The sequence below is a fragment of the Moschus berezovskii genome, chromosome 17, assembly GCF_049115385.1.
Source record: "Moschus berezovskii isolate FMDL1 chromosome 17, NW_MosBer_1.0, whole genome shotgun sequence".
Taxonomy (NCBI): Eukaryota; Metazoa; Chordata; class Mammalia; order Artiodactyla; family Moschidae; genus Moschus; species Moschus berezovskii.
The window spans coordinates 38085458-38112091 of NC_142476.1; the positions used below are offsets into that span (position 1 = coordinate 38085458).

General features: G+C 45.4%; 1 protein-coding gene across 2 annotated transcripts in view; it reads left to right on the forward strand.

The window, feature by feature from the left end:
• Window positions 1–5624: 5624 nt before the first annotated feature.
• Window positions 5625–26634, forward strand: part of PDPN (podoplanin) — a 34444-nt gene continuing 13434 nt past the window's right edge. Inside the window, exon 1 of one of the 2 annotated variants that reach the window (XM_055419244.2) lies at window positions 5625–5972. In XM_055419244.2, the coding sequence (XP_055275219.2) occupies window positions 5906–5972 (67 nt within the window). In that variant the 5' untranslated portion in view covers window positions 5625–5905. Of the gene's footprint in view, window positions 5973–23818; window positions 23957–26634 lie in introns of those variants that run through there. The other variant, XM_055419243.2, reaches the window with a different exon arrangement.

Below are 26634 nucleotides of genomic sequence, written 5' to 3' on the forward strand. Positions count from 1 at the left end.
TATTTAATTTTTTCACGATCAGTGCGCTTATTCATTATGTCATCAAATCGCAACATGATTTTTTTTCCAATTACAGTCAGACTTCATCTTATTTCTCTTTATGATGTATTTGTTATGTTCTACTGAAATAGTTTGGGTGTCATTAGGGGGTCTCCAAGGAGTTCTGATAAATAGTCCTTCATGTTTCAGTACAGAGCAGAACTCAGCGAGAGACAAAAGTGATAGATAAGAAGTGATTTGTTAGAATAGGACACTTATTAGATTTACCTGTGGGTGGGTGAGGGTTGCCACACCCCAAGAACTTATTGAACTACAGTTCTATAATCAATGGAAAAGTTGGGAGGGGGGGAAGAACTTCTTTGTCTTCCTTGAGTAGATATCATGCTTCCGTATTAGGTCCTCCTCCAGGTTGAGCAGGGGCGTCTTTTTGTCCCTACGTGGTCAAGTTAGGCCCACAAATTATTGTTTTTTATGTGTGCAGAGAGCATGTCCTAGGGATAATTAACTTGATGACACCAATGGGAAGATTGTAAGCCTTATTCTCTACTATTGTTTTATTGTTTGGGGGGTGGGTATAGTGCAAAGAACATGTCTTATGAGCCAAACAGCATGCTTGGGGTTCACTAACTCACTGAGCTCACTAGGCAGGATGTAGGTCTCAGGCCACCATTGTTTTATTGTTTGGGGGCATGTCTCGTGCTTCTGTTGCATGGTAATTTAGTTGCTAAGCAAGGTAGCTTGATTCTACTGTTAAGCAAGCCAATTTGGCTGTGATGCAAGTGATTTGTTCTGCTTTATGAGGCAAGCAACGGCTTCCCAGGTGAACTTGCTTGCCAGTGCAGAGATGTAAGAGACACGGATTAGATCCCTGGGTCTGGAAGATTCCCTGGAGGAAGGCTTAGCAACCTACTTCCAGTATTCTTGACTGGAGAATCCCATGGAAGAGGAGCCTGGCGGGCTACAGTCCACAGGGTCGCAAAGAGTTGGACTGACGTGACCGAGCACACACGCATGCACAAGTCAAGCAAGCCCACTTTGTTTCAGAATGTTCCCATTACTTTCTTGAGTGATCATTAATCTTATTGTAGTCTCCCAAAGCCTCTAAAATTCCATCTCTATCTACAATTCCCTCATGGGGTTTCTAAGCTAACTATCTCAGTCATGTCCAACTCTTTGTGACCCCATGGACTGTAGCCTGCCTGGCTCCTCTGTTAATGGGATTTCCCAGGCAAGAATACTGGAGTGGGTTGCAATTTCCTACTCCAGGGCATCTTCCTTACCCAGGGATTGAACTTGTGTCTCCTGAATCTCTGAACTGGCAGGAGGATTCTTTACTACTGAGCCACCTAGGTAGCCCTACTTCCCATTAAAAATATACTTATTTAACTCTATGACGAAAAAAGAGTTGGTACCTGGTTTTTCAAAAAAGTTTTAGGGAGTCAAGCAAAATTGTGTTTTGCCCATTGAAACAGGGCATGTGACAATTTGACTCTGACAGTAGGAGGGGCACTCAGCATTGAGGCGACTCCTGGAGAGAAACGGGGTACTCTGGCAAACAGAGGTAACCCAGTTGGTCAGAAAGTCAAACCAGTTCCGCAGTAGTGGATGGCAGGAACCAGCCACCTGTTGGGGTCTCGATGTGGAACACTGGTTCCTGAGTAGAACTGGGAGATAATCAGGTTTTCTAGAAGGGACCCTGGGCTCAGGGAGCCAGAAAAGGATCCAAGAGACTCAGGAAGCAGACTCAAAGTGAGGATTGGACTAGCAGGGGATGAGTTCATGCTGATTTCCTGTTCATCTAGGTTTCCTTAGGCCAAAAGGAACCAGTTCCATAGAGTCTATGTCAACGGACATCCCTGGGGACTTCCCCAGTATTACAGCGGTTGGAACTTCACCTTCCAATGCGGGGGGTACAAGGTCTATTTCTGGATGGGGAGCTAGGATCACATGTGCCTCATAGCCAAAAAGCCAAAACATGGAACAGAAGCAATGTTGTGGCACATTCAGTAAAGACTTTGAAAATGGTGCACATATAAAAAAAGAACCTCTGCCCTGGAGGCTAGGCCTGGCTGAGGGTTCAGGGGCATAGGTGGTCACTGGAAGACATGAGGGGCTGAGAACCAGGTTAGGCCTGGCAGAAAGACCAACAACAACCAACTGCAACCACAGCAATCAACCGCAACAGGAGCAGTTCTACTCTGAACTGTGCATAGAACCCTCCGAAGTGGGAATAGCACACTATTTCAAAGAAGCAGAAACTGAGGCTTAGGTTGACTGAGGCCACCGTGGAGCTGAATTGTGATTCCTAAACACTGAGGCTCTTTCTAGCAAAGTGGGTTCCTTCAGCCCCAGCACAACTCCCCACCCCCCACCCCACCCCCACCATCCCTACTCTCAGCTTCATCCCACACTCCTGCTAGATACATTTTGAACCCAACTCACTCACCTAAGCCCAGCATTTATCCCTGAGTCACAGAGGTGCCTTTAATATCATTTATATCTCACCTCTGGAGCCATATGTGTTGAGAAGCAAGAGAAGAGGCTGAGAAGTCTTCCCAAGGAAGCTATGCCTGCTGCCCTGAGACTGTGCAGAGGCCTCAGGGAACACAGGGCACAGCAGTGATCCTAACACTCATTCTCCAGCAACCCTCAGGGAGGAGGGTCCCAGGCTGAGGGCTCTGACTCTGCTCCTTCTGCATCTTGGGTCCCCACCTGAGGCTGCGGGAGAGGCTCCCACTCCTTAGAAGTGACTTACAGACCTCTCTTTCCAGATCCTTAAGCAAGAGAGCACACTACCCAACAGGTTCAGGTCCTGCAACAGAAGGATGGTGGCTCCACCAGTCATTCCAGGAGACCGGGACAATCTGTGTGGTCTCTAAATCAGTGGATCTCCAAGTGGGGCCTGAGAACTTATTAGAAAGGCAAATTCTCAGGGAGAACCCCAAACTGTGTGTCAGAAACTCTTAGAGCGGGGGTCTGGCTCTCAGGGTCTTAATTTTTTTCCCCCCAGCATCTTAATCTTAACCAGGCAAATCTGATGCACACTGGCTTTGGAAGCCCCTTGGGAAACCATACTACTTTGAAAATCTGTTTCCTTGGATGTAAAATGGGTATTATCAGTGTTCTTAGTGCAAAGGATATCTTGAGGTTAAAAGAGATAATTCCTAAGGTCCCAGAGTTTCTGGTTAAAAGTCACTGTTATCTCGCCAGTTACCACTCTAAGAGCTCAATTTGTTTCACAAGAATGTAGGAATCTGGGGCTTTCCTGGTGGCTCAGTGGTAAAGAATCTGCCTGCCAACGCAGGAGACACGGATTTGATCCCTGATCCAGGAAGATCCAGGCAGGCTGGTTAAAAATTGATTCAAAAAGAACGTCAAGGCTGTATATTGTCACTCTGCTTATTTAGCTTCTATGCAGAGTACATCATGTGAAATGCCAGGCTGGATGAAGCACAAGCTGGAATCAAGATTGCTGGGAGAACTATTAGTAACCTCAGATATGCAGATGACACCACACTATGGCAGAAAGCAAAGAAGAACTAAAGAGCCTCTTGATTAAAGTGAAAGAAGAGAGTGAAAAAGCTGGCTTAAAACAACATTCAAAAAACTAAGATCATGGCATACAGTCCCATCATTTGATGGCAAATAAATGGGGAAACAATGGAAACAGTGACAGATTTTATTTTGGGGGGGCTCCAAAAATCACTGCAGATGGTGACTACAGCCATGAAATTAAAAACGCTTGCTCCTTGGAAGAAAAGCTATGACTAACCTAGACAGCATATTAAAAAGCAGAGATATTACTTTGCCGACAAAGGTTCATCCAGTAAAAGCTATGGTTTTTACAGTAGTCATGTATGGATGTGAGTTGGCCTATAAACAAAGCTGAGCCCTGAAGAATTGATGCTTTTGCACTGTGGTGTTGGAGAAGACGCTTGAGTCCCTTAGACTGTAAGGAGATCAAATCAGTCAATCCTAAAGGAAATCAGTCCTGAATATGAATATTCATTGGAAGGACTGATGCTGAAGCTGAAACTCCAATACTTTGGCCACCTGATTCAAAGAGCCAACTCACTGGAAAAAACCCTGATGCTGGGAAAGAGTGAAGGCAGAAGGGGAGGACAGAGGATGAGATGGTTGGATGGCATCACCCACTCGACGGCCATGCGTTTGAGCAAGCTCCAAGAGGGGGTGATGGACAGAGAAGCCTGGAGTGCTGCAGTCCATGGGGTCACAGGGTTGGACAGGACTGAGTGACTGAACTGAAATGAATGCAATCACACCAATAAAAGGCACGAACATGATGGGGAAGTTAGTTCAGATTACCCTATCTACAGTTTTCTCTTTGTTTCCAACCCCTGCACTCTCCAGGGTCTCTTCCTCTCCTTATTTCAGGTGTCAGCGCCTATCTGAGAGCCCCAGGATAAGACTTCACCTGGGAGATTGTTAGAAATCCAGAATTTCCCCAGGAAGCTTTACAACATTCTAACAGTGATTGACTGGGTCACAGGTGTTTGAGGAGGGCTGCCTGGGGCTCCTTTTACTAAACATTCTTGGGGTTTCTGCCTCAGGAATTCCCTACGGGTCTGATTACAATCTCCCAGTATGATTCTTATGACAAAGTAAATTTGGAATCAAGGGGTTCCCCTTCTCCTAAGGATCTGAAAAAAAACAATTTTCACCCCAGGATGGAGCTTTGGGGCATTCATCTTCTGGCTCTTTTCGTTGAATGGAATTTATGGCATCTGGGAGTGGACCACCTTTCCAACGCCTCCCCTTAAGAGAAAAATAAAGATTTAATTCCAAGAGTTCGAAAGGAAATAAAACAAATTCTCTTCTTCTTGTTAACATCCAGTACCTGAGATCAGAACCAGTAAAATGAGGATTAGGGGATCAAGGTCCGGGATTAAAAGGGACGAGATCCAGCTGGAAGTGTCCACAGGTTGGTGACCTGATGGGTCCCTTTGACACCCTTGGGCTGTGGCGCTCCACCGACTGACTGCGCGGGTCTGTCCTGGGCCTCAGCCCCGCAGCGCTGTAACCAAAGTAGGGAGAGGTTGGATCGCGAGCTCTGCATTTTCCCCACAACTGCCGAATCCCACGAGCCTGCCAAGCTCCCAGCCAGCTCTCTAGGTATGCACCCCCTACGCCAGCCAGAGCCCGCCCGCTCCCAGCCCCCAGACAAGGGCGCAATTTACTAGTGGGAACCGCCTCTGGCCCACCCACAGGAGGACGGCCGCTTTTTTTTTTTTTTTAATGCCATCAAATTCAATATTTACAAGAACAATCCCATTCTTGGTGCTAAAATGACTGGCCACACAAGAAACAGTTTACTTCTTATAAGAAGAAAAACCCAAGCTCGTGCCTTACTCTTAAAAAGAGAGAGATAGAATAATAAATACAGTTTAAAAATTACCCCCCCCCCAAAATCGCTTATTGCATGCTCCCCCTTTCCCTCTTGTTGGGGAACAAATAGAAGCCAACTTTGCGGGGACCCATCGGCGGGTCCTAGCAGCCCCCGCAGCTGTGGCCTTGTAACTTTAAACCTGGCCTGAGGTCATCGTTTTCGCGCTGGCCAAACCCAGGCAGGGGGCGGTCCTAGCGAACCCGAGACTGGGACCACCTTAGCGCGCGGGCTCTCCCCGCCCTCGCCCTCGTCGGGAGAGATAAATGCTGACTCCGATCCGAAAGTTCCCAACTGCAAAGTTTGCTCCTCCGGCAGCTTTTGCGAGCGAAGGAACTTGGGGACCCCTCCCGCGCCGGGACTTCTGCTCCCCGTTTTCCAGGCCCTACTCTCGCGCTCCATCAAGGGAAGGCCCCTGGCTACGGAGCTTTTTCATCTTTCCCCCAGTCCAGAAACTAGCTGCTCGGCCCCCCACCCCAAAGAACAAGTCAGCTAAGAAAAATGTGGAAGGTGCCAGTTCTGTTCTTCATTTTGGGAAGCGCATCGTTCTGGGTCCTGGCAGAAGGAGGTAAGGCCAGCGGGCGGAGCTCCTCGAGCAGCTAGCTGGTGGGGACGAGCGAGCCGGGACTTGCGGGTTGCCGGGGCCTGGAATGTGAGGTTGCCAGGGGGAGCAGTGTGCGCGCAGGAGTCTGGAGGCCCCGGGAGAAGGAGAGACGGAGGCTTAGCCGGTGCCAGGTACCAGGCAAAGAGCTGAGCGGGGTGCCAGGGAAAGACCCCGAATCCACAGGTAGCAGGTGGGGAGCAGGGTCCCTCGGGGGCGACCCACCTTCTGCCAACGCTTGCTGGCTCCCGAGAGACAGATAGAAGGCTAGCAGCCGGGCGCCTTCCACTGGCGGCGCTGGGATTTTCTGCAGGGCTGTGTATTGGAGGCATGCTCATGGCCTCAGAAGTACTGGCCCCACAGAATTGTGAGGGTCGGGGATGAGGGTGGGATATCCCTGTGCAGCGACGGCCTCCCTCTGGGGACTGCCAGTCTGTAAGACAGCACGTTGGACACACTCAGGACCCCATCAGTGGGGATTCGTTATCCTCTGTGAAGAGGATAGTGTGTGGGGGTAAGGACTGAACCGGAGGGTCCCGAGTGCATGAGGGAGTGGCCCATTATTAACACTGATGTTTAAGTTCCTTTGGGGCCACGTGTGGAACTTGGCCACAGTGTCAGTGACCACGTGTTGGTGACTCCTTAGACCTTCACTTCTCTAGATCTGAGAATGCGGACACTGCTTGCCCATCGCTCGCATAATCTCCTCCTCCTTCTTCCCTCTTCTACCTCTCCTCCTTTTGCCCCTTGCTGCTGTGTTGGTAGCCTCCAGTCACATTGGTCAGTGTTGTCTTTTTCCTGGGTCTTTATTTTGATGTTTCCACAGCAGAATATAAGCTCCTGTGGACACAGCTGTGTCTTCACCTTGATCCCCAGGGCCAAACAATATCCGGCCCTTAGTAGTTGCTCACTGAATATTGGTTGAAGGCATTGCAAGCTAAGTAGGGAGTTGAAGGTGGAGGAAATGAAACTCTTTTACATTTTCCAAATTGAGGGTGGAGGTAGGCCTGGAGCCAGAGGAATCCTGCTTGAAGGGAGGGGCATGAAGGAGGCCTCCACACAAAGACAATAATACCCAGCTCCAGGCCAGTGAAGTGATTGACGGTGTGTTTCCCTGTGCCGCGCAGTCTGCTTCGTGGAGATTGAGGTTCTCTCTGTGCTGTGCGTGCGTGTGTGCTCAGTTGTATCCAACTGTTTTGTCAGCCCATGGACTGTAGCCCAGCAGGCTCCTCTGTCCATGGGATTTCCCAGGCAAGAATATTGGAGCAGGTTGCCATTTCCTCCTCAGGGATCTTCCGGACTCAGGGATTGAACTCGCATCTCCTGTATCTCCTGCATTGGCAGGCAGATTCTTTACCCCTGTGCCATCTAGGTGGGAAGCCCTCTTTTTGCTGGGTGGTAAGCTATTCATGGTGGTCCTGTCTTTGGAGCTTCTCTCTCCAGAGCGACATGCATGGCTCTGCATTTCAGTTACATATCCTTTTTGGCCAGACTGTGCAAATGACACCATTTTGTGTTCAGCAGGGCAAGATGTGGGAGGGCCCCCCAAATTGAGCCTCATCCCAGCTCTGCTCAGGAAAGAGGGCCACTGGGTGGCATCCTCTCCCCTCCCCCAGCCTCCCCCCCTCCCCTGCAACCCCCTTGCCCGGGGGAAGAGTTTAGCTGTAATTATCTTTAAGCCAATTCTGAATATCAAAGGTACTCTAAAAATAAGTAATAATAAAAAGAAATAGTCGTGGCTGAAAAACCAGCCACTTCTAGTAATAGCAACTCGATTGGGAAAGACTGAAGCACCCTGGCCCCGTCCCCAGGGGCTGTGTGTCAATGCAGAGTTACTGGGTTGCTGGCAGAGTTGAGGCCCAGGAGGGGTTTTGTCTGAGGATAATGAGTGAGGCAACTTGAATATGGATGAATAACTTCTTTGAGCTGTAGCCATTGTGGGCTCTTGTTGGGGAGCTGAGCTAGGGGTAATTATGGTGATGAATTTTATTATCCTTCTCTTAGGAGTCTACTCCCTCCTGGGCTTTCCTCTTCTAAAGTTAAAATCTGGTTCAGTTGTACAATCTGGTCCTCTGGGTTGAGATGTCCTCTGGGTCTCTTGAGATGTTAGTGGATTTAAAGGAGCTCAGTGGTCCACACATCTGGTATTTTCCTCCACTGACAGGCCCCATCTTCACTCTGAACTTTCATCCAAGACATGTACACAGACCACTCCATGAGATCGTTTATTTCGTGAAATTCTGCAGGCTGCTCCTTGCTGAAAACCCACATGTGCTTTTTCCCAGACCAGTCCACCCAGGATTAATCATGCGATGAACAAATTTCCCTGTGCTTTCCCCAAAACTCTTGCCAGTTTCGGAGGCTTGGAAATCTTCACGAGTTGCTAAGAGTTTTGTTGCACTTAAGGTATCTCAGGTCTGTTAGAGCCTTCTCGAGGGAGGCTCTGATGATACTAGCATGTGAGATCCAAAATAGCATTTAATATGGAAAAGCACATTTCTCAAAAGTATCCTAATGTGAGAAGGCTAAACTGGGACATGGCAAGAGGGAGGAACCCAGGCTGATCAGAGGTACGCGGCGGCCTGCTCCCCCTTCCTCTGGCCTCTGAAGTGAGTAACCAGTGAGTAAGTCTATACCGAGAATTACAAGGACCCCAAACCTTGGCATGAAGGTGGATGGTGTACCGAGTGGGAGGAATACCACCTCTCTCCCATGCCCATACCCCACCAACATGCCAGGAATGTCATGGTTCCCTCATTAAATCATCATGCATCCTTAAATTATACATTATTATCTTCAGAATATGCCAGAAGTGGAATTCCAAAAACAAGCCTAACTCCAAACCTCAAGCTTTTTTTTTTTTTTCACTTTCATTACACATTGGGGGAAAAAAAAGGTTGAACTTAAAAAAAAAAAAAAAGGTTAAAATTAAAGGTTAACCTTGCTTTAAACTCCTTAAACATGAAAAAAAAATTTTTTTAAGGTATATAAAGTTCTTTACATTTAATACTTATCATAATATTCCTTTTAGAATGAAGATGTCACAGTACATTAAAACAGGATTTGTTCATGCATTCCCCAAATAGAAACTCAGTATCTCCTGATATGCTGGATACGAAATTCTAAGCACTTTTGAGGAAGGCACACCTAACATAAAGCATTGCACTTCAGTCCTTACCAGCAAAACGATGAACGTGTGCTTTAAATTCCATTGGCTTATCTGAATATTTGTCATATTTCTGGCTTCCAAGAACAGGCGTGCCAGGTTACAGCTTGTGGAAATATTATGGGGGAGGATGTTAAGAGAGGAGAGACTCATATAGCTGGCAGTACCCTTGTGAGACTTGAAGAAGTTAAATCAACTCCTGTAAGGCTCTCCATGGACACTCCCACTCCTTGGGTATTCCAAAGAAATACTCAGAGTGTTTTCTTGGAAAAGAATCACATGAGTGGGGTCATCGGGTGGGCTACAGAGATAAATCTTGGGATTCCCACAGGGGTGAGCAAGAGAGATAAAACACCTTTTAAAAAAATTAAATATTTATTTTTTGGCTGCACTGGGTCCGTTGCTGGACCCTAATTGCTGGACTAGGCTTTTCTCTAGTTGAGGCGAGCCGAGGACTGCTCTCTAGCTACGGTGCACAGGCTTCTCATGGCAGAGGCTTCTCTTGTTGCGGAGCACGGGCTGTAGGTGAGCAGGCTTCAGTAGTTGAACACGTGGGCTCAGTAGTTGCCCCTGTGCTCAAATGTTGTGGTGCACGGGCTTAGTTGCTCTGCGGCATGTGGGACCGTCCCAGATCAGGGATCGAACCTATGTCTCTTGCTTTAGCAAGCTGATTTATTACCACTGAGCCACCAGGAAAGCCCTAAAAGCACCTTTTGATTGGAGTTCGGAATCCTTTCCCTACTGATTTCTTAAAACCTTGGGGGAAAGGGAAGTGATGGGGCATTTTATCTGAGGGTTATGAGATGGAGCCAGGTTAGGGAGCAACTGGAATTCTGCCACCTTCATCCAAGGCAGGAAACCGAGGTGACTGTTTTCCTTCCCTCGAGACTCACCCCAGCACCCACCAGTCCGCCTGCTCCTCGCGACCAGTCCAGGGCAAGAGTTCCCTGGAGCTTTGATGGGTGGGGATGGATGGGTTTACTCGATTTTTCACCTGGCTCAAGTGCCTTTGCCTCAGGAACTGCTCGGAGGAGATGGGTTTAACTCTGAGGGAAATTTGTAGATCTGGCCACCTCATATACCTGCTTGTCTGAAGAGCTACACACTGAAATTGTCAGGGCAACACTATATTTTATATGGGGGTGGGGAAGCCCACAAAACACAGAAACAACAAATTTAGCAATAGGATAATCACCTTTCTGGAGGGTTACCTCTGTTCAGAGGGTCAGGGTTCCAGGCAGTAAAGAGAAAATGTGGCTGAGCCCCGGGGGAATGGGGATAATTGTCACTGTTACATTTGCAGCAGATAGGGAAGGGCCTCTAGAAGATGTGTCAACATTACTGATGAGAGCATTTCCGTAATTCATCACACTGTCTTCATCTGGGTGTTGAAACATGACTTACTTAAGCAAAATTGTGATCCAATGAATGGTATCCTGCCTGGAGGAGTTTTTCTGCCCAGAATCTAGACAGGGAGGGGAAAGGAGTAAGGACTAGATGATGTGAAACTTGTCCTGCCTGAGGAATGCATTTGGTTAAATATTTACTGAGTCACTTCTTTGTGAGTCAGGCAAGGTAACCGGTATCCTTGCTAATGGCTACTGTAAGTTGTCCTGTCTGGTGGCTGAAGGGCTTCTGGTCTCAGTCCAAGTGCCCCGAGACTGTTCTGTCACAGTCTGGAAATGTATTCCCTCCACGTGCCCCTAATCTTTGTTCTGTGTGTACCGGACAGCATTTCAGGTATTTCACTCTTGAGAAGGGCATGCCTGGGATAACAAATGTGGATAGAGACCACTGAAGAACTATTTCCCTTTCTAGATAAGCTGCTTGAATTCCTGGACTCTTAAGAGCATGGCTAGGGAGAAAGGGTTTCATCTGATCTAGATCACCCTATAATAAGATTAGATTTCTGAATCTGTATAACTAAAGGAACTAGATTCTGGACGTGTGGTGTTCACAGCATTAACAATATATTAGCGTTGAAATGTGAAAGTGTTAGTTGCTCAGTAATGTCTGGCTCTTTGTGACCCCATGGACTGGAGCCCACTATGCTCCTCTGTCCATGGGATTTCCCAGGCAAAAATACTGGAATGGGTAGCCATTCCCTTCTCCTGGGGAATCTTTCCAACCCAGAGATCAAACTCAGAGATCAAATCCTGCTTTGCAGGCCGTTTCTTTACCATCTGAGCCATCAGGGAAGCCCAGTAACTGGATGTTATTATTGTTCAGTTGCCCAGTTGTGTCTGACTCTTTGTGACCCCACGGACTGTGGCACACCAGGCCTCCCTGTCCCTCAACATCTCCGGAGTTTGCCCAAGTCCATATTCATTGCATTGATGATACCATCCAGCCATCTCATCCTCTGATACCCTTTTCTCCTTCTGCCCTCGATCTTTCCCAGCATCAGGGACTTTTCCAGTGAGTCAGCTGTTTACACCAAATGACCAAAGTACTGAAGCTTCAGCTTCAGCATCAGTCCTTCCAGTGAGTATTCAGGGCTGATCTCCCTCAAGATTGACTGGTTTGATGTCCTTGCTGTCCAAGGGATTATCAGGAGTCTTCTCCAGCACACAGTTCAAAGACACCAGTTCTTTGGTCTGCCTTCTTTACCAACCAGTTCTCACAACCCTATGTGACCACTGGGAAGACTATAGCCTGACTGTACGGATCTCTGTTGGCAGAGTAGCGTCTCTGCTTTTCAACACACCATCTAGGTTTGTCATCGCTTTCCTGCCCAAAAGTAACCGTCTTCTGATTTCACGGCTGCAGTCACCATCTGCGGTGATTTTGGAGCCCAAGAAAAGGAAATCTGTCACTACTTCCACCTTTTCCCCACTTCTATTTGGTATGCAATAATGGGGCCAGATGCCATGATCTGGGGTTTTGTTTTGTTTTTAATATATTTAGTCTTAAACCTGCTTTTCATTCTCCTCCTTCACCCTCATCAAGAAACTCTTTAGTTCCTCCTCACTTTGTGCCATTTGGAGAAGGAAATGGCAACCCACTCCAGTGTTCTTGCCTGGAGAATCCCAGGGACGGGGGAGCCTGGTGGGCTTCCGTCTATGGGGTCACACAGAGTCGGACACGACTGACACGACTTAGCAGCAGCAGCACTTTGTGCCATTAGAGCGGTATTATCTGCATATCTGAGGTTGTTGATGTTTCTCCCTCCTCTCTTAATTCCAGCTTGTAACGCATCCAGCCTGGCATTTCTCATGATGTGTTCAACGTATAGGTTAAACAAACAGGGTGACAACAGACAGCCCTGTAGTACTTCTTTCTCAATCTTGAACCAATCAGTTGTTCCATATAGGGTTCTAACTATATGGAACTATATAGTAACAGTTTGTGTGTGTGTGTGTGTGTGTCCTGTGCTCAGTTGTGTCCCACTCTTTGGGACCCCGTGGACTGCCAGGCTCCTCTGTTCATGGAATTCTCCAGGCAAGAATATTGATGTAGGTTGCCATTTCCTCTTCTAGGGGTTCTTATGACCCAGGGATCAAACCCACTTCTCTTGGGTCTCACACTTGGCAGGCAGATTCTTTATCACTGCCTCACCTAGGAAGTGAGTGCTTAGTGTCAAGCACTTTGCAAGCCCTGCTTCATTTAATCCATCCAACGTAACTTGAAGATAGGAACTATTTGTATTTTATAGATAGGTAAAGAGGCTCCCTTGGACTGCAAGGAGATCCAACCAGTCCATCCTAAAGGAGATCAGTCCTGGGTGTTCACTGGAAGGACTGATGCTGAAGCTGAAACTCCAATACTTTGGCCACCTCATGTGAAGAATTGACTCATTGGAAAAGACCCTGATGCTGGGAGTGATTGGGGGCAGGAGGAGAAGGGGACGACAGACGATGAGATGGCTGGATGGCATCACCGGCTCGATGGACAGGAGTTTGGGTAAACTCCGGGAGCTGGTCATGGACAGGGAGGCCTGGTGTGCTGTGATTCATGGGGTCACAAAGAGTCGGACAGACTGAGCGACTGAACTGAACTGAAAGAGGCTCAGAGAGGTTCAGTAACTTATACACAGACACAGAGCTAATAAATAACAGTGGTGAGATTTGACTCCAGGTAGCCCAACCCCAGAACCCACATCACTAAACATTCAGCACAACAGCCAGCAGGCTGCCAAGGACTCTCGGAGTTGTCAGCCAGTTGAATTTCTTCAAGCAACTTTTACAGCAATAACATCACAGTTATTTGTTAGATACGTAATTCAGATTGAAGAACTAGACTGATATTGGGGTACCTAGTGAAAGGACATAATCCCTGTCCCCTTATTAAGATAGAGCGCATATCTTAATAAGAACTTTAAGAGTTATAAAGGAGTCATACATGGGATTGCAGTTCACACAGAGAGACAAGGCAGATGTATGTGGCGTATACAGATAAGAACAGAAAAGGTGGTGTAAAATGGCATGTCCTGTGTGACACACAGCTTTACCAGATGCGGGTTTGGAGATGAGATTCTTCTGGGCCTTGGGAACTGGAAAAACCCTTTGGGGGAGGATGGGACTTGATATTGGCTGTGAAAAGTGGTGGGGTTGATTGGACAGGGTGGTAGGGAAGGACATTCTAGGCAGGAAGGAGTGCTCAAGCAAATGCACAGAAATTAGAACAATCTGGAGTTTGTGTGGGAAAAGGTATGGGCATCCAGGGCTGGGAAAAGGTATGGGCATCCAGGGCTGGGAAAAGCCATGGAGGCTGGCTGGAGTCAAGGGTGTGGAGTTGGGGAGTTGCAGGAAATCTGTTGAGAGAAGGCTGAATCCAAGGTGAGTGTGAGCTAAACCTTTTTCTGCAGGTAATAGTCAAACAGGAGCAGAGTGGGCCATGAATAGTGGCTGTCGAGGGAAAATGTAATGATAAGGGCACCACATGGGATTGAATCTAGTTTATGGGGGACTAGTCGGGGGGAAAGGGAGAATCAGGAGGTAAAGAGACGAAGTGTAATGACAACACACAGGAGAATGAGTTCAGATTTGGGGGAATAAGAGCCAGCAAGACTTAAAGCACATTATTTCCAGGTTTCCTTTTTTTTTTGGCTGTGCTGGGTCTCCCTTGCTGCATGGAGGCTTTCTCTAATTGTGTTGATCGGGGGCAACTCTTCATTGCAGTGCGCGGGCTTCTCATTGTGTTGACTACTCTTGTTGCAGAGCATGGACTAAACACAGGCTTAGTTGCTCCACAACATGTGGGATCTTCCTGGACCAGGGATCAAACCCATATCTCCCACACTGGTAGGGGATTCTTATTCTCTGCCACCAAGGATCCTCCAGGTTTCTTATTATTCTTTCCTCATTTCCTGATTTCTTACTCACACCTTACAATATTCATCACTGTATTAAAATTTTTATTGATGTGTAATTCTCACATTGTAAAATTAACCCCTTTAGAATAGACAGTCCAATAGGTTTTAGTATATTCAGAGTTGTACAGCCATCACCACTGTCAGTTTTAGAATATTTTTATGACCCTTTCCTCCAAAACCCCAACCCATTAGCAGTTGTTCCCATGTCCCCCCCATCTCCCCCAGCAACCACTAATCTGCTTTCTGTCTTTATGAGTTTGCTTATTTTAGATATTTCATATAAATGTCATCATATAGTATGTGGTGCTTTGTGTCTGGTTTCTTTTACTTAGCATGGTGTTTTCAAGGTTCATGCATTTGTAGCATAAGTCTGAATTTAATTCCTTTTTATAGCTGAATAATACTCCACAGTGTGGCTAATACTGCATTTTGCTTATCCATTCATCCACAGATAGACATTTGGGTTGTTTCCACTTTGGGGTTATTAGGAATAATGCTGCTATAAACATTCATGTGCAAGTCTTTGTATGGATATATGTTTTCATTTTTCTCAAGGATAAACCTAGGAATAGAATTGCTGGGTCATATGGTAGCTCAGGGACTTCCCTGGTAGTTCAGATGGCTGGTAGCTCAACTGGTAAAGAATCCACCTGCAATGCAGGAGACCCCGGTTTGATTCCTGGGTCAGAAAGATTCCCTGGAGAACAGATAGGCTACCCACTCCAGTATTCTTGGCTGGAGAATTCCATGGACAGAGGAGCCTGACTGGCTACAGTCCATGGGGACACAAAGAGTAGGACATGACTGAGCAACTTTCACTTTTACATGGTAACTCTGGACTTTCCAGGTGGCTCAGTGGTAAAAGAATCCTGCAATTCAGGAAACATGGGTTCGATCCCTGGATCTGGAAGATCCCCTGGAGGAGGATAGGCTACCCACTCCAGTATTCTTGCCTGGAAAATCCCATGGTCAGAGGAACCTGACAGGCTATAGTCCAAAGGGTTGCAAAGAGCCAGACATGACTGAGTGACTGCACACACACACACACACACACACACACACACACACTCTGTAGCTCTTTGTTTAACTTTTTGTTGTTTAGTTGATCAGTCACGTCCGACTCTTTGCAACCCCATGGACTGCAGCATCCCAGGCTCCTCTGTCCTTGACCATCTCCTAGAGTTTGCTCGAACTCGTGTCCATTGAGTCAGTGATGCCATCCAACCATCTCATCCTCTGTTGTCCTCTTCTGCCTTCAATTTTTCCCAGCATCAGGGTCTTTTCTAATGAGTCGGTTCTTCACATCAGGTGGCCAAAATATTGGAGCTTCAGTTTCAGTCCTTCTAATGAATATTCAGGCCTGATTTCCTTTAGGATTGACTGGTTTGATCTCCTTGCTGGCCAAGGGACTCCCAAGAGTCTTCTTCAGCACCACAATTCTAAGGCATCAATTCTTCAGTTATCACTGAGTTGGCTTTTCAATCTCTTGATAGCATCCACTGAAGCACAAATTTTAAAAACTGATGAAGTCCAATTTATCTATTTTTTCTTTTGTTGCCTCTACTGTTGGTGTTTTATCTAGGAAGCCATTGCCTAATCCAAGGTCACAAAGATTTACTCTTATATATTCTTCCAACAGTTGTATAGTTTTAGCTCTTACATTGAGGTCTTTGATTCATTTGAAATTAATTTTAATGAATTAATCGTGGTGTGAAATACAGGTCCAACTCCATTCTTTTGCATGAAGAAGGCCAGTTGTCCCAATACCATTTGGTTGAAAAGATGATTCCACTGAATTATCTTGACATCTTTGTCAGCATGATTGCCCATAACACATGTACCCCGATGTTCATTGCAGAATGATTTACAATAGCCAGGACATGGAAGCAACCTAGATGTCCATCGACAGATGAATGGATAAAGAAGTTGTAGTATATAGATATGATGGAATATTACTCAGCCAAAAAAGGAATGAATTTGAGTCAGTTCTAGTGAGGTGGATGAATCTAGATCGTATTATTCAGAGTGAAATAAGTCAGAGAAAAACAAATATCATGTATTAATGCATATGTATGAAATCTAGAAAAGTGGTACTGATGAACCTAATTGCTGGGCAGGAATGGAGACGCAGACAGAGAGAACAGACTTGTAGGCCCGATGGGAGAAAGAGAGGATGGGACAAATTGAGCGAGTAGCAGTGAATCATGTAAATGCCGCATGTAAAATAGATAGCTGGTGGGAAGTAGCATGGGGGGCTTAACCCAGTGCTCTTTGACAACCCAGAGGGTTGGGATGGGGGTTGCTGGGAGGGAGGATCAAGAAGGTCAGGACATATCTGTACTTAGGACTGATTCACATTGTCCTACGGCAGAAGCCAACACAACATTGTAAAGCAGTTATCCTCCAATTAAAAATAAATTTAAAAAATCGCTTTCCCAGAAACGTGTGGGTTTATTTCTGGACTCTCAGTTCTAGTCTGTTGGCTGCGACATCTGTCTTTATGCCAGTTCCACAAGGTGCCGACTACAGTAGCAGGACTCACTCTTTGTAGTAAGTTTTGAAATTAAGAAGTGTTAGTCTTCCTCTTTATATTCTTTTCCAAATTGCTCTGGCTGTTCTTATCACTGTACTTTAATTGTACTATATCTCTCTCGCTCCTTAGAGAAGAGAGGAGGACCCATCTTATTCAGCACTTAAAAGAACACATGGTTGGTAAAAACATTTGGCAGGAGGAAGAGGGAAGAAACCCAGCCTTTTGGCAGGAATGACAAGAAGGCAGGTGATTAGAGGGATGAAAGATAAGAAACCAATTGGATGAGAAAGAACAGTTAAGTTAAGCACTCTCTTATAGACACAGTGAGTTTGAGGTAATAGTAAGACATCTAGTCTGATGTAACTGATGGGTTCCTGGGGAGAAACTCAGCTAAAACAGCACAGAAATAATAAGCCCCACTTTGCTGCCTGAATTCCCCATTCATTGGAACAAGGGGAGAAAGATGGCAAAGAGGGTCAGAAGAGATCCCCTCTAACTAAGAATATTATTTTTAAAAAATTTTACTGACGCACACTTCAAACTCCCAAACCAGGCTTCAGACCAAGGCCAAGGGCAGTCAGTGGAAACACAGCTACATCCTGTACGTTCCTGGAGGGCCTCATCCTCCTGGGCTCACAGCTGAGCTGTCTGCAAGCTGTATGGGTGGATGGTGAGGTCAGAGCCAAAGGGGCTTCTCTTTTCACTCTTGCGAAATCAGGGCCTGCTCAGCTGACGGCCCTGCATGAATCAGAAGCTCGGTTTCCGAGCAGATGGTGAGGGTTTCCCAACACAGTTGAGATGCTGTGTTCCAGGCCAGCACTTCTAAAGCCGGCCTTAGTCATTTGATTATTCAAGTATTAATAACTAAGCAGTTCTCCCTAAGAGGTGGCCTCCTGGCCAGGTTCCAGAAAAGTTATACAAGAGTGTTGATTCCAGTCTGCAGCACTATGGACTCATTTCCTCTTTTACTGAGAGCATTCTGCTTTTGGTCAAGAGAGAGACCTCCCCTCAGGTTGAGTAATCTTAATTGAGGTTGTAACCAGCAACCTCGAGTTTTAACATTTGAAGGGAGGTCCTGAGCCCTGTTTGCAGTTGGAGTGAGTGAGTAAGTTGATTCATTCTCCTCAGTCCTAAAAAGTGTAAATACTCTTTCATTCATTCAGCTATCAGAGAATGCTAGCAGGGAGAAAGTCTTGAATGCAGAGTTATCAAGACCCTGGTGCTAAGAAAGATTGAAGGCAAAAGGAGAAGAGGGCAGCAGAGGAGGAGATGGTTGGACAGCATCACCAACTCAATGGACGTGTTTGAGCAAACTCCGGGAGATGGTGAAGGACAAAGGAGTCTGGCGTGCTGTAGACTGTGGATAAAATAAAAATAGCTAGTGGGAAGTTGCTGTATAACACAGGGAGCTCATGAGTTGAGTTTACATGAATTAAGCTTGCAAAGAGTTAGACATGATTTAACGACTGAACAACAATAGCAACACCAGTTTAGAGGAGGGTACTTTCTCCTGACACCTTCGCGGGGGGTGGAGGGGGAGTGGTCTCTGAGGAAAGAGATGTCTCCCTGGGCCATGAAGAGTAGGTAGGGTCTGGATGGGCAGTGATGGAGTTGAGTGGGGGAGGAAAATGAGTGGGAGCTGTGGAAAAGTGACCAATACACATGAGGGCTGTGTTACACAGTGGTTAGAGCCGGGGATTTCTCTGGAGTCTGACAGATCCTGATGTGTAACCCCTGCATCACCCCTTGCTGACTATGTGGGTGGTTTACTCTGAGCCCCACCGTCATCATTTACAAAATAGGGATGATGTTAGTTTTCAAGGCATTTGTGAAGATCAAGAGAGAGTGCTTGGCACAAATGTTTGGTCACCATTATTAAAATATCTGGGGCTTCCCTGGTGGCTCAGTGGTAAAGGATCCACCTGCCAAGGCAGGACACGTGAGTTCGATCCCTAGTTAGGGAAGATACCCCGGTGAATGGAATGGCAACCCACTCCAGTATTCTTGGCTGGGAAATCCCATGGACAGAGGATTCTGGTGGTCTACAAAGAGTCAGACACAACTGAGCGACTAAACAACAAAAATTAAACTAATTTCCTCGTGAATGGCCATGGGGATTAACTAGGAAAATTGGTAAAGTTTACACAGTAGCTCTCAATTCCTTTCCCTCCATCGAAGGGGAAAGAATGGATGTGGTTGGAGACCTATCTTACGGGCTGTGAGTCCTGCACCTTCCACCTGCCAATGATTTGGCATGAATCCTTCCTTCTGAAATGAAACAGGAGTCCCCAGCCATTGCCAACCCCTCCCCTTTCTCCATTGCTGTGCTCAGCTGCAGAGGCTTTCAGAACACTGCCTTCAACTTTGGGAGGTGACCCAGAGGGGCCACCCCACCCAGAGCCCAAAGAAAACTGCTCCCCGCCCCAAAAGACATCCTTGGGGCACTGAGCATAACAGCCCCTTCTCTGAAGTCAGGGGATGGTCACTGCTCCAAATCTTAATGTATAACATTTCTTCTGATTTCTCTAGAGGAATTAGTGACACTTGTCTGATCGCTGCAGTCTTGACATGTTTCTCTTGATTTTTATGGGAGAGGCACATGTTGCCGATGCCAACAGTGAGCAGTCTCAGCCCTGTGTTGGAGGGGCTGACAGGACCAGACACAGTTAGTGGGCAGGCTGCTGCTCATTAAAAATCAAACAGCAGAGCAGCAGAGTTCATCCTTATGGGAGAAGTATCCTATTTTCAGCCCTGCTGTCTGTTTCATCAGGAGAAGGTGTTTGACAACTCATGGTTGAAACACAGTGGACAGTGGCAGGAATGTTATAAGGGATAACTGAAAGGAAATCTCCTGTTTGGTTAGAAGTGTACTCGTCCAATCACTCAACAAACACCTACAAAATACTTCCTATGGTGCCAACACGGAGAATATGGGATGGTATGCGCTGTGAGTAGTACTGTACTACCTGGAGGAAAATTAAGAGTGCGTTCATCCCTGTGGGATGCTGAGTGGTGGGGCCAAACCTTCTTGGAGTTGCCTAGATTTTCCGTGGCCAAACTTTGATCCGCTAAGCAATTTACCAGGATCCTTGGAAGGGGTGGAGGTGGGTGGGAAACCCATTGACCACATCAGTGATTGTACTGACCACAACCCTGGGTCTGCCAGGAGTTGACGGTCAGATGCAGGGCTCTGGATTAGCAAATGGCTTTCAATATTCCCAAGAAAGGCCATACAGGGTCTGGATGTGGGTCAGCCTGTGAGACCAGAGGGGTCACTCAAAAGATGTGGTAAATAAAAGCGAAGTCCAAACACCTTTTTCTCTTGTTGCAGAAACCCACTTCATGGTAACTTAAGGGAGTGCTATCAAACAGCTCAATTTGGGACGTTTTGAATGAAGATGAAAGATAGCATAAAGATCTGAGTTATCTTGGAGATCATGGTGGGTGGTCTGCAGAATGTTGGAAAACGTTGGAGATTGGCACCTCCCTGCAGTTTGGAGTGTGTTTATTTTGAGGCTTCTGAGCACAGTTTTGAAACGTGATAGAAAAATAATATGTAAAAGCCTTGCCTGGGCAAAGGATCAGAAGCAGACCTTTTGGGTTTTGTTTCCTACATAGATGTTTTGACCTCCCTCTAAAAACATTACATTCTCCCAAATTTCATTGGAATTATTTGTAAGTTATCTTACAGTTTTTCCTACAGGGAAAATCCAGAACTTCCTAGGACATTGCAAGAAAAGAAAAAGAGCATTCTACTTCTCGATGGCCACAAAAGTCATTCCAAGTCATCCATCTTCAAACGGTTGTTCGTGCATTTAGATGCTGGAGCAGCTCAAGATGCTAGAAATTCCAGACAGCATGAAAGATGTCTTAATCTACCAGTTTTCTTTGAAAGCCTGAGGGTAACTCAGCTTGACTTCTTTTAAAGTCAACTTTCCCACTTTAATCTCCAGCCGTTCAATTCTGAAGCTTTAGGTCAATAGAAAGAGGACCACAGGGAACTTCTCCCTCACGTGGAGATGGAAAGTGGGCAGAGGCTCTTTGCCAAAACTCATGAAGGAGGCTTCGGAGGCTGTCCTCATAAGACACAGTGAAATCCCAGACTTAGAGAATGAACTTGTGGTTGCCAGAGGGAAAGATGGCAGGAAGGGATAGTTAGGGAATTTGGGGTGGACATGTACACACTGCTTTATTTAAAATGGATAATCAACAAGGACCTACTGTGTAGCACAGGGAAATTTGCTCAAAGTTATGTGGCAGCCTGGATAGGAGGGAAGTTTGGAGGAGAGTGAAGAGACGTTTATGTATAGCTGAATTGCTTTGGTGTTCACCCAAAACTGTCACAACATTGTTAATTGGTTACTGTTGTTCAGTTGCTAAGTCATGTCCGACTCTTTGAGACCCCATGGACTGCAGCATGCTAGGCTTCCTTGTCCTTTGCCATCTCCCAGAGTTTGCTCGAATTCCTAACCATTGAGTTGATGATACTATCCAACCATCTTATCCTCTGTTGTCCCCTTCTCACCCTGCCTTCAATCTTTCCCGGCATCAGGGTCTTTTTCAGTGAGTCAGCTCATTGCATCGTGGCCAAAGTGTTGTAGTTTCAGCTTCAGCATTAGTCCTGATGAATACTTAGGGTTGATTTCCTTTAGGATTGAGTGCTTACCACCCTCTAAAAAAGCACGAGGTAACATCTAGTAAAGGACTCAGCACTGTTTGGGAACATCCTGCTTTACTCAGTTCATCCATTCATACTCTAAATGTTGTTATCCACAGAATGGCAACAGGCGGTAAAAGTCTCGTCTCTGAGGTTTCATGCTTACTTCTGATTGTTGGGATAGTGACTTTAGATGCTTTCCAGTTATTACCTGTCCAGTTCTTTCCCTTCCTGCTGCTCTGCCCTGGTGTAAGCACTGCTCACTTCTGCCTGGACAACAGTCTAAGTGATGCTCAGCTTCAGTCTGACCCTGGCACCTTCCCCAACACCTACATCTCTTCTGTGGCTCCTGGGCTGGAGTTAGGTCCCTCCCACACTCAGAGCATCTTCTAGTTATAAAGTTAAGTTCAAATCAAACCCCCCTTCATACAGAATTCCACCAGTCTGGCCCTCTACCCCTCCCCAGTCTTGTTTCTCACTGTCCAGCCACATTGATCAGCCTGTTTCTCAAGTGTGTGGTGCTGCAGTCTGGGCTTCAGGGGTAGTGAGACCAGCTTTTCACTTACCTGGAGATCACTCAGTCATTCGACAAATACCCACTGAGTGCCTACTCTGTGCCAGTATCATAGACAATGGGGACATCAAGATGAAACAGCCTTTACTGAGCTTATGTTCTAGAGGGATAGTCAGTTAGTGAATATGCTAATTCACTAATTAGTATGTTATGATTTCAGTGGGTGGTCAAGAAGCCCCCTGAGAAAATACCCTTTAAGCAGAGATCTGAAGTGGGTGCAGAGCACCAGCTTGAGATTGTCCTTCTCTGCCTGTTGAGAGCCCCTCCGCCTATCCCACCCCAACAGTACCCAAATCCATGAGGATGGAGACCTCACCTGGTTCACTTTTCTGTTTCCAGTGCTGAGAATGGGGCCCAAAATGCAGGGATCATTGTTTAGTCACTCGGTCAAGTCTGACTCTTTTTGCAACGCTGTGGACTGTAGCCCACCAGGCTCCTCCATCCATGGGATTTCTCAGAAAAGAATACTGGGGTGGGTTGTCATTTCCTCCTCCAGATTCCAGGGGATCTTTCTGATCCAGTGATTGAACTCGCCTCTCCTACACTGGCAGGCAGATTCTTTACCACTGAGCGATCAGGGAAGCCCCCAGCGTGTAGCAGGTGTGCAGTAAATATTCTCGGAAATAGAGGTGAACTCAGAAAGGCTCCAATCTCCATCCCATCATTGCTGCTGCCTTTTTTTGTGGAGCCAAGAATACCTCTGCTCTGAGAAGTACTGCCTTTGTAAGGCAGACCACGCCTGTCTTCTAACCTGCCACTTCTGGAACCTCAGTCCTAGCAAGGAAACTCATTTGAGGAAACAGAGATTGTGGTCACTACATAATTAGACTGAGGGATTCTAACAGATGGTGTCTCGTAAGAGGAGGCGCGATGCTCAAGGAAGCAACTGCTTTCTATAACCAGGATTGTAATTTAAGGGAGAGTGAGGATGGGGGTGAAAAGGAAGGATGTCAGAACCCAGGGAAGGGCATTTTCCAGGCAACAGCTACCCGTGAGGCACAAAAAAGGATTTGAGGGGCCAACGAGCAGTACAAAACACTTGGCTTTGCATCTGCTCACTGACCAGGCCAACTCAGAAAATCGTTAAACTTCTGACCTTGTTAAAGAAGGTTATTCTGGTACTTGTTCAAACAGTTGGACTATTGCCTCAGGGAAGAGAGATGGGGTTCAACTCTGAGTACAACGGGGACAGCTGAGGATTCATAGCCAAGAAGCAGAGAGAGGGGCAGTGGATGGAAAATTGTGAAGACGAGACCTCAAAGGCTAGGGGATTCTTGCTAAACTAGTCGGACACAACTGAGCAACTTCACTTTCACTTTTCACTTTCATGCATTGGAGAAGGAAATGGCAACCCACTCCAGTGTTCTTGCCTGGAGAATCCCAGGGACAGCGGAGCCTGGTGGGCTGCCGTCTATGGGGTCTCACAGAGTCGACATGACAAGCGACTTAGCAGCAGCAGCCGCCTAACAGGATGCTTGCTAACGGCAGGCCAGGGATTTAGAAATCAAAGGTGGGAGATGGAGAACTTGATTAGAGAAAATCAAGTGATTCTCTATAAACTGACTTAGCAGGGTTCTTGCTGAAACTAGACTCTGTAATGATGAACACTGAAGCCTGAGGACATGGCCTCACTGAGAAGAGGGCTCAGAGGAGTTTCAACAAAGGTTGGTCAAGGAACGTCTTTGTCAGCCTCACTTTGCTCATCTGGTAAGTGGAGACAAACACACCAGCTTAATTTTTGGATGAAAATCAAATTTATATTCTCATTTTACATCATGCTTCAAGATAAACACAGGACAAATAGAAAGATTCAGTGTAAAAACAAAAACTTACAGAAAATGTAGATGAATATTTACATAAACTTGAGAGAGTTTGTAAGTATGATATTCAGAGACAAAGCTTAATAAGTTTGACTAATGGCAGACCTTGCCACTTATAAGGTATATGCAAATGCCAATTAATTAAAATTATTGCAGCATCTATTCCAAAGAATATATATATATATATTTTCAGTTTTATCACTTTATTCTATTACAGAAAACTTAAAGAAATATGCTTTATTTCCTGATTTTGTTAAATAAAATGCTGCTTGAACTTATGTTGCATTTGCTTCATTTCCTTTTTCCTATTGATATTTCAGTTCTCTGGATTAATTAATTGGTTTTTGTTTATTTTGGCCTGCACTGAGTCTTCACTGGTGTGTGGAGGCTTTCTCTAGTTGTGTTAAGTAGGGTCTCCTCTACTCTTCCCTTGCAGTGTGTGTTCCTTTTATTGTGGTAGCTTCTCTTGTTTTGGAGCACAGGCTCCGCAGTTGTGGCACACAGGCTTAGGTGCTCTGTGGCGTGTGGAGTCTTCCCAGACCAGGTATCAGAAGTCCTCTGCGTTGGCAGATAGATTCTTAACCACTAGACTACCAGGAAAGTCCCCTCTGGATTAATTTAATGGTGCCAGACCAGTGCTAGGAAACCCAATAGCCTTGTAATATATTGATTGGATGCCAGAAAAGGTTATATATATACAGAGTGAAATAAATCAGAAAGAGAAAATGAATATGTATTAACACATATATGTGAAATCTAGAAAATGGTACAGATGAACCTATTTGCAAAGCAGAAATAGAGACACAGATGTACAGAACAAATGTATGGGACACCAGGTGGAAAAGGGAATGCATTGGAAGATTGGGATTGACATATATACACTGCTGCTGCTGCTGCTGCTAAGTCATTTCAGTCGTGTCCGACTCTGTGCGACCCCATAGATGGCAGCCCACCAGGCTTCCCTGTCCCTGGGATTCTCTAGGCAAGAACACTGGAGTGGGTTGCCATTCCCTTCTCCAATGCATGAAAGTGAAAAGTGAAAGTGAAGTCGCTCAGTCGTGTCCGACTCCTAGCGACCCCATGGACTGCAGCCTACCAGTCTCCTCCGTCCATGGGATTTTTCCAGGCAAGAGTACTAGAGTGGCTTGCCATTTCCTTCTCCTAATATATACACTACTATGTATAAAATAGATAACTAATGAAAACCTAAACTGTAGCACAGGGAACCTGTGGTGTCCTAATGGGAAGGAAATCCAAGAATATATTCTTAAGGCATAAAGAAGACTTAAAAATTATTTAAAGATGAATACCATAAAAGAAAAATAGTCACAAGAGAAAACACTCCCATCAACCAGCAAACATAAGGAGCAACTCATCACCACAAATCAGAGAAATGTAAATAAAACCAAAAGATTGAAAACACTCAGAGGTTTAATCAAGAATTTGGGACTGTTGTAAGACAATCACAGTGACAGTGTAATTAATGTTCCATCAAATTTTAAATATTGTAAATGAAATGCCATCCCATAAATATATGGAAACTAGAATGATTTCTTTGGGCTATTAGATTTTGATGCAAAGATAAAAATGATTCACTTGTGTTAATATTTAGTTATATCGAGCAACTTCAGCTGCATGCAGCAAATTCTGATAAATTCTCATTTCATTTTTATTCTGTTACAAATATTCTCTAATTTTCCTTGTTATGGCTTCTTAGATATACCCATCATTTAAAAGTGGACATTTCATTTCCAAATACATGAAGTTTTTAAAGTATCTTTGATATTAATTTCTCAGTTTGATAGTTATCATTTAATGGTTCCTTCTCTGTAATCACCCTGTGTGTTTTCAGTGTTTTAACTTTATTGAGGCTTTCAACGGCTAAATCAAAGATCTCTCTTGGTAAATGACATGGCATTTGAAAATATCTGGGCTATTTTAAAATATCTTTTGATACTGATTTCTAACATAATTCCACAGTGATAAGAGAACAGACTCTGTATGATTCCAATACCTTTAGGCCATGAAATTTTTGCATCTTGTTTTATGTACCTGGATGTGTTCCAGTGTCTCCTTGTTTATAGTCTATGGGAACTTGAAAAGAATTTGTATCCTGCTGTTGTGTGAAAATTGCATAAATCTTAATTATGTTGAATTGGTTCATAGTGGTTTTCAGGTCTACTATATCCTTTTGCTTGTCTGTCTATTCATTCTATTAAGTTTTGAGAGTTTGATATTGAAGCTCCAACTAAAAATCTTAATTTATCTACTTAAAAAATAATCGTAATATGTAATTTTAATATACATGAAAATGCAGAACAATGTAACTTTGTTTTGTATTTTCCATATCTCCTGTAAATGTGTTGTCATACTTTCATAATTTAAAAAAATGATTAATACTAGCACTTTCATCCTGATAAACATCTCTTCAGTGTTTATTGGTTCTCAAGCTTAAACACTTTAAGGTCAAATCGATTTATCACATCATCTTCTTAGAAGTAGTAGTTTTGAAAAGAATAACACATACACACCAATTCCAAAGCAAGTGGATGGCTTACAGACAGA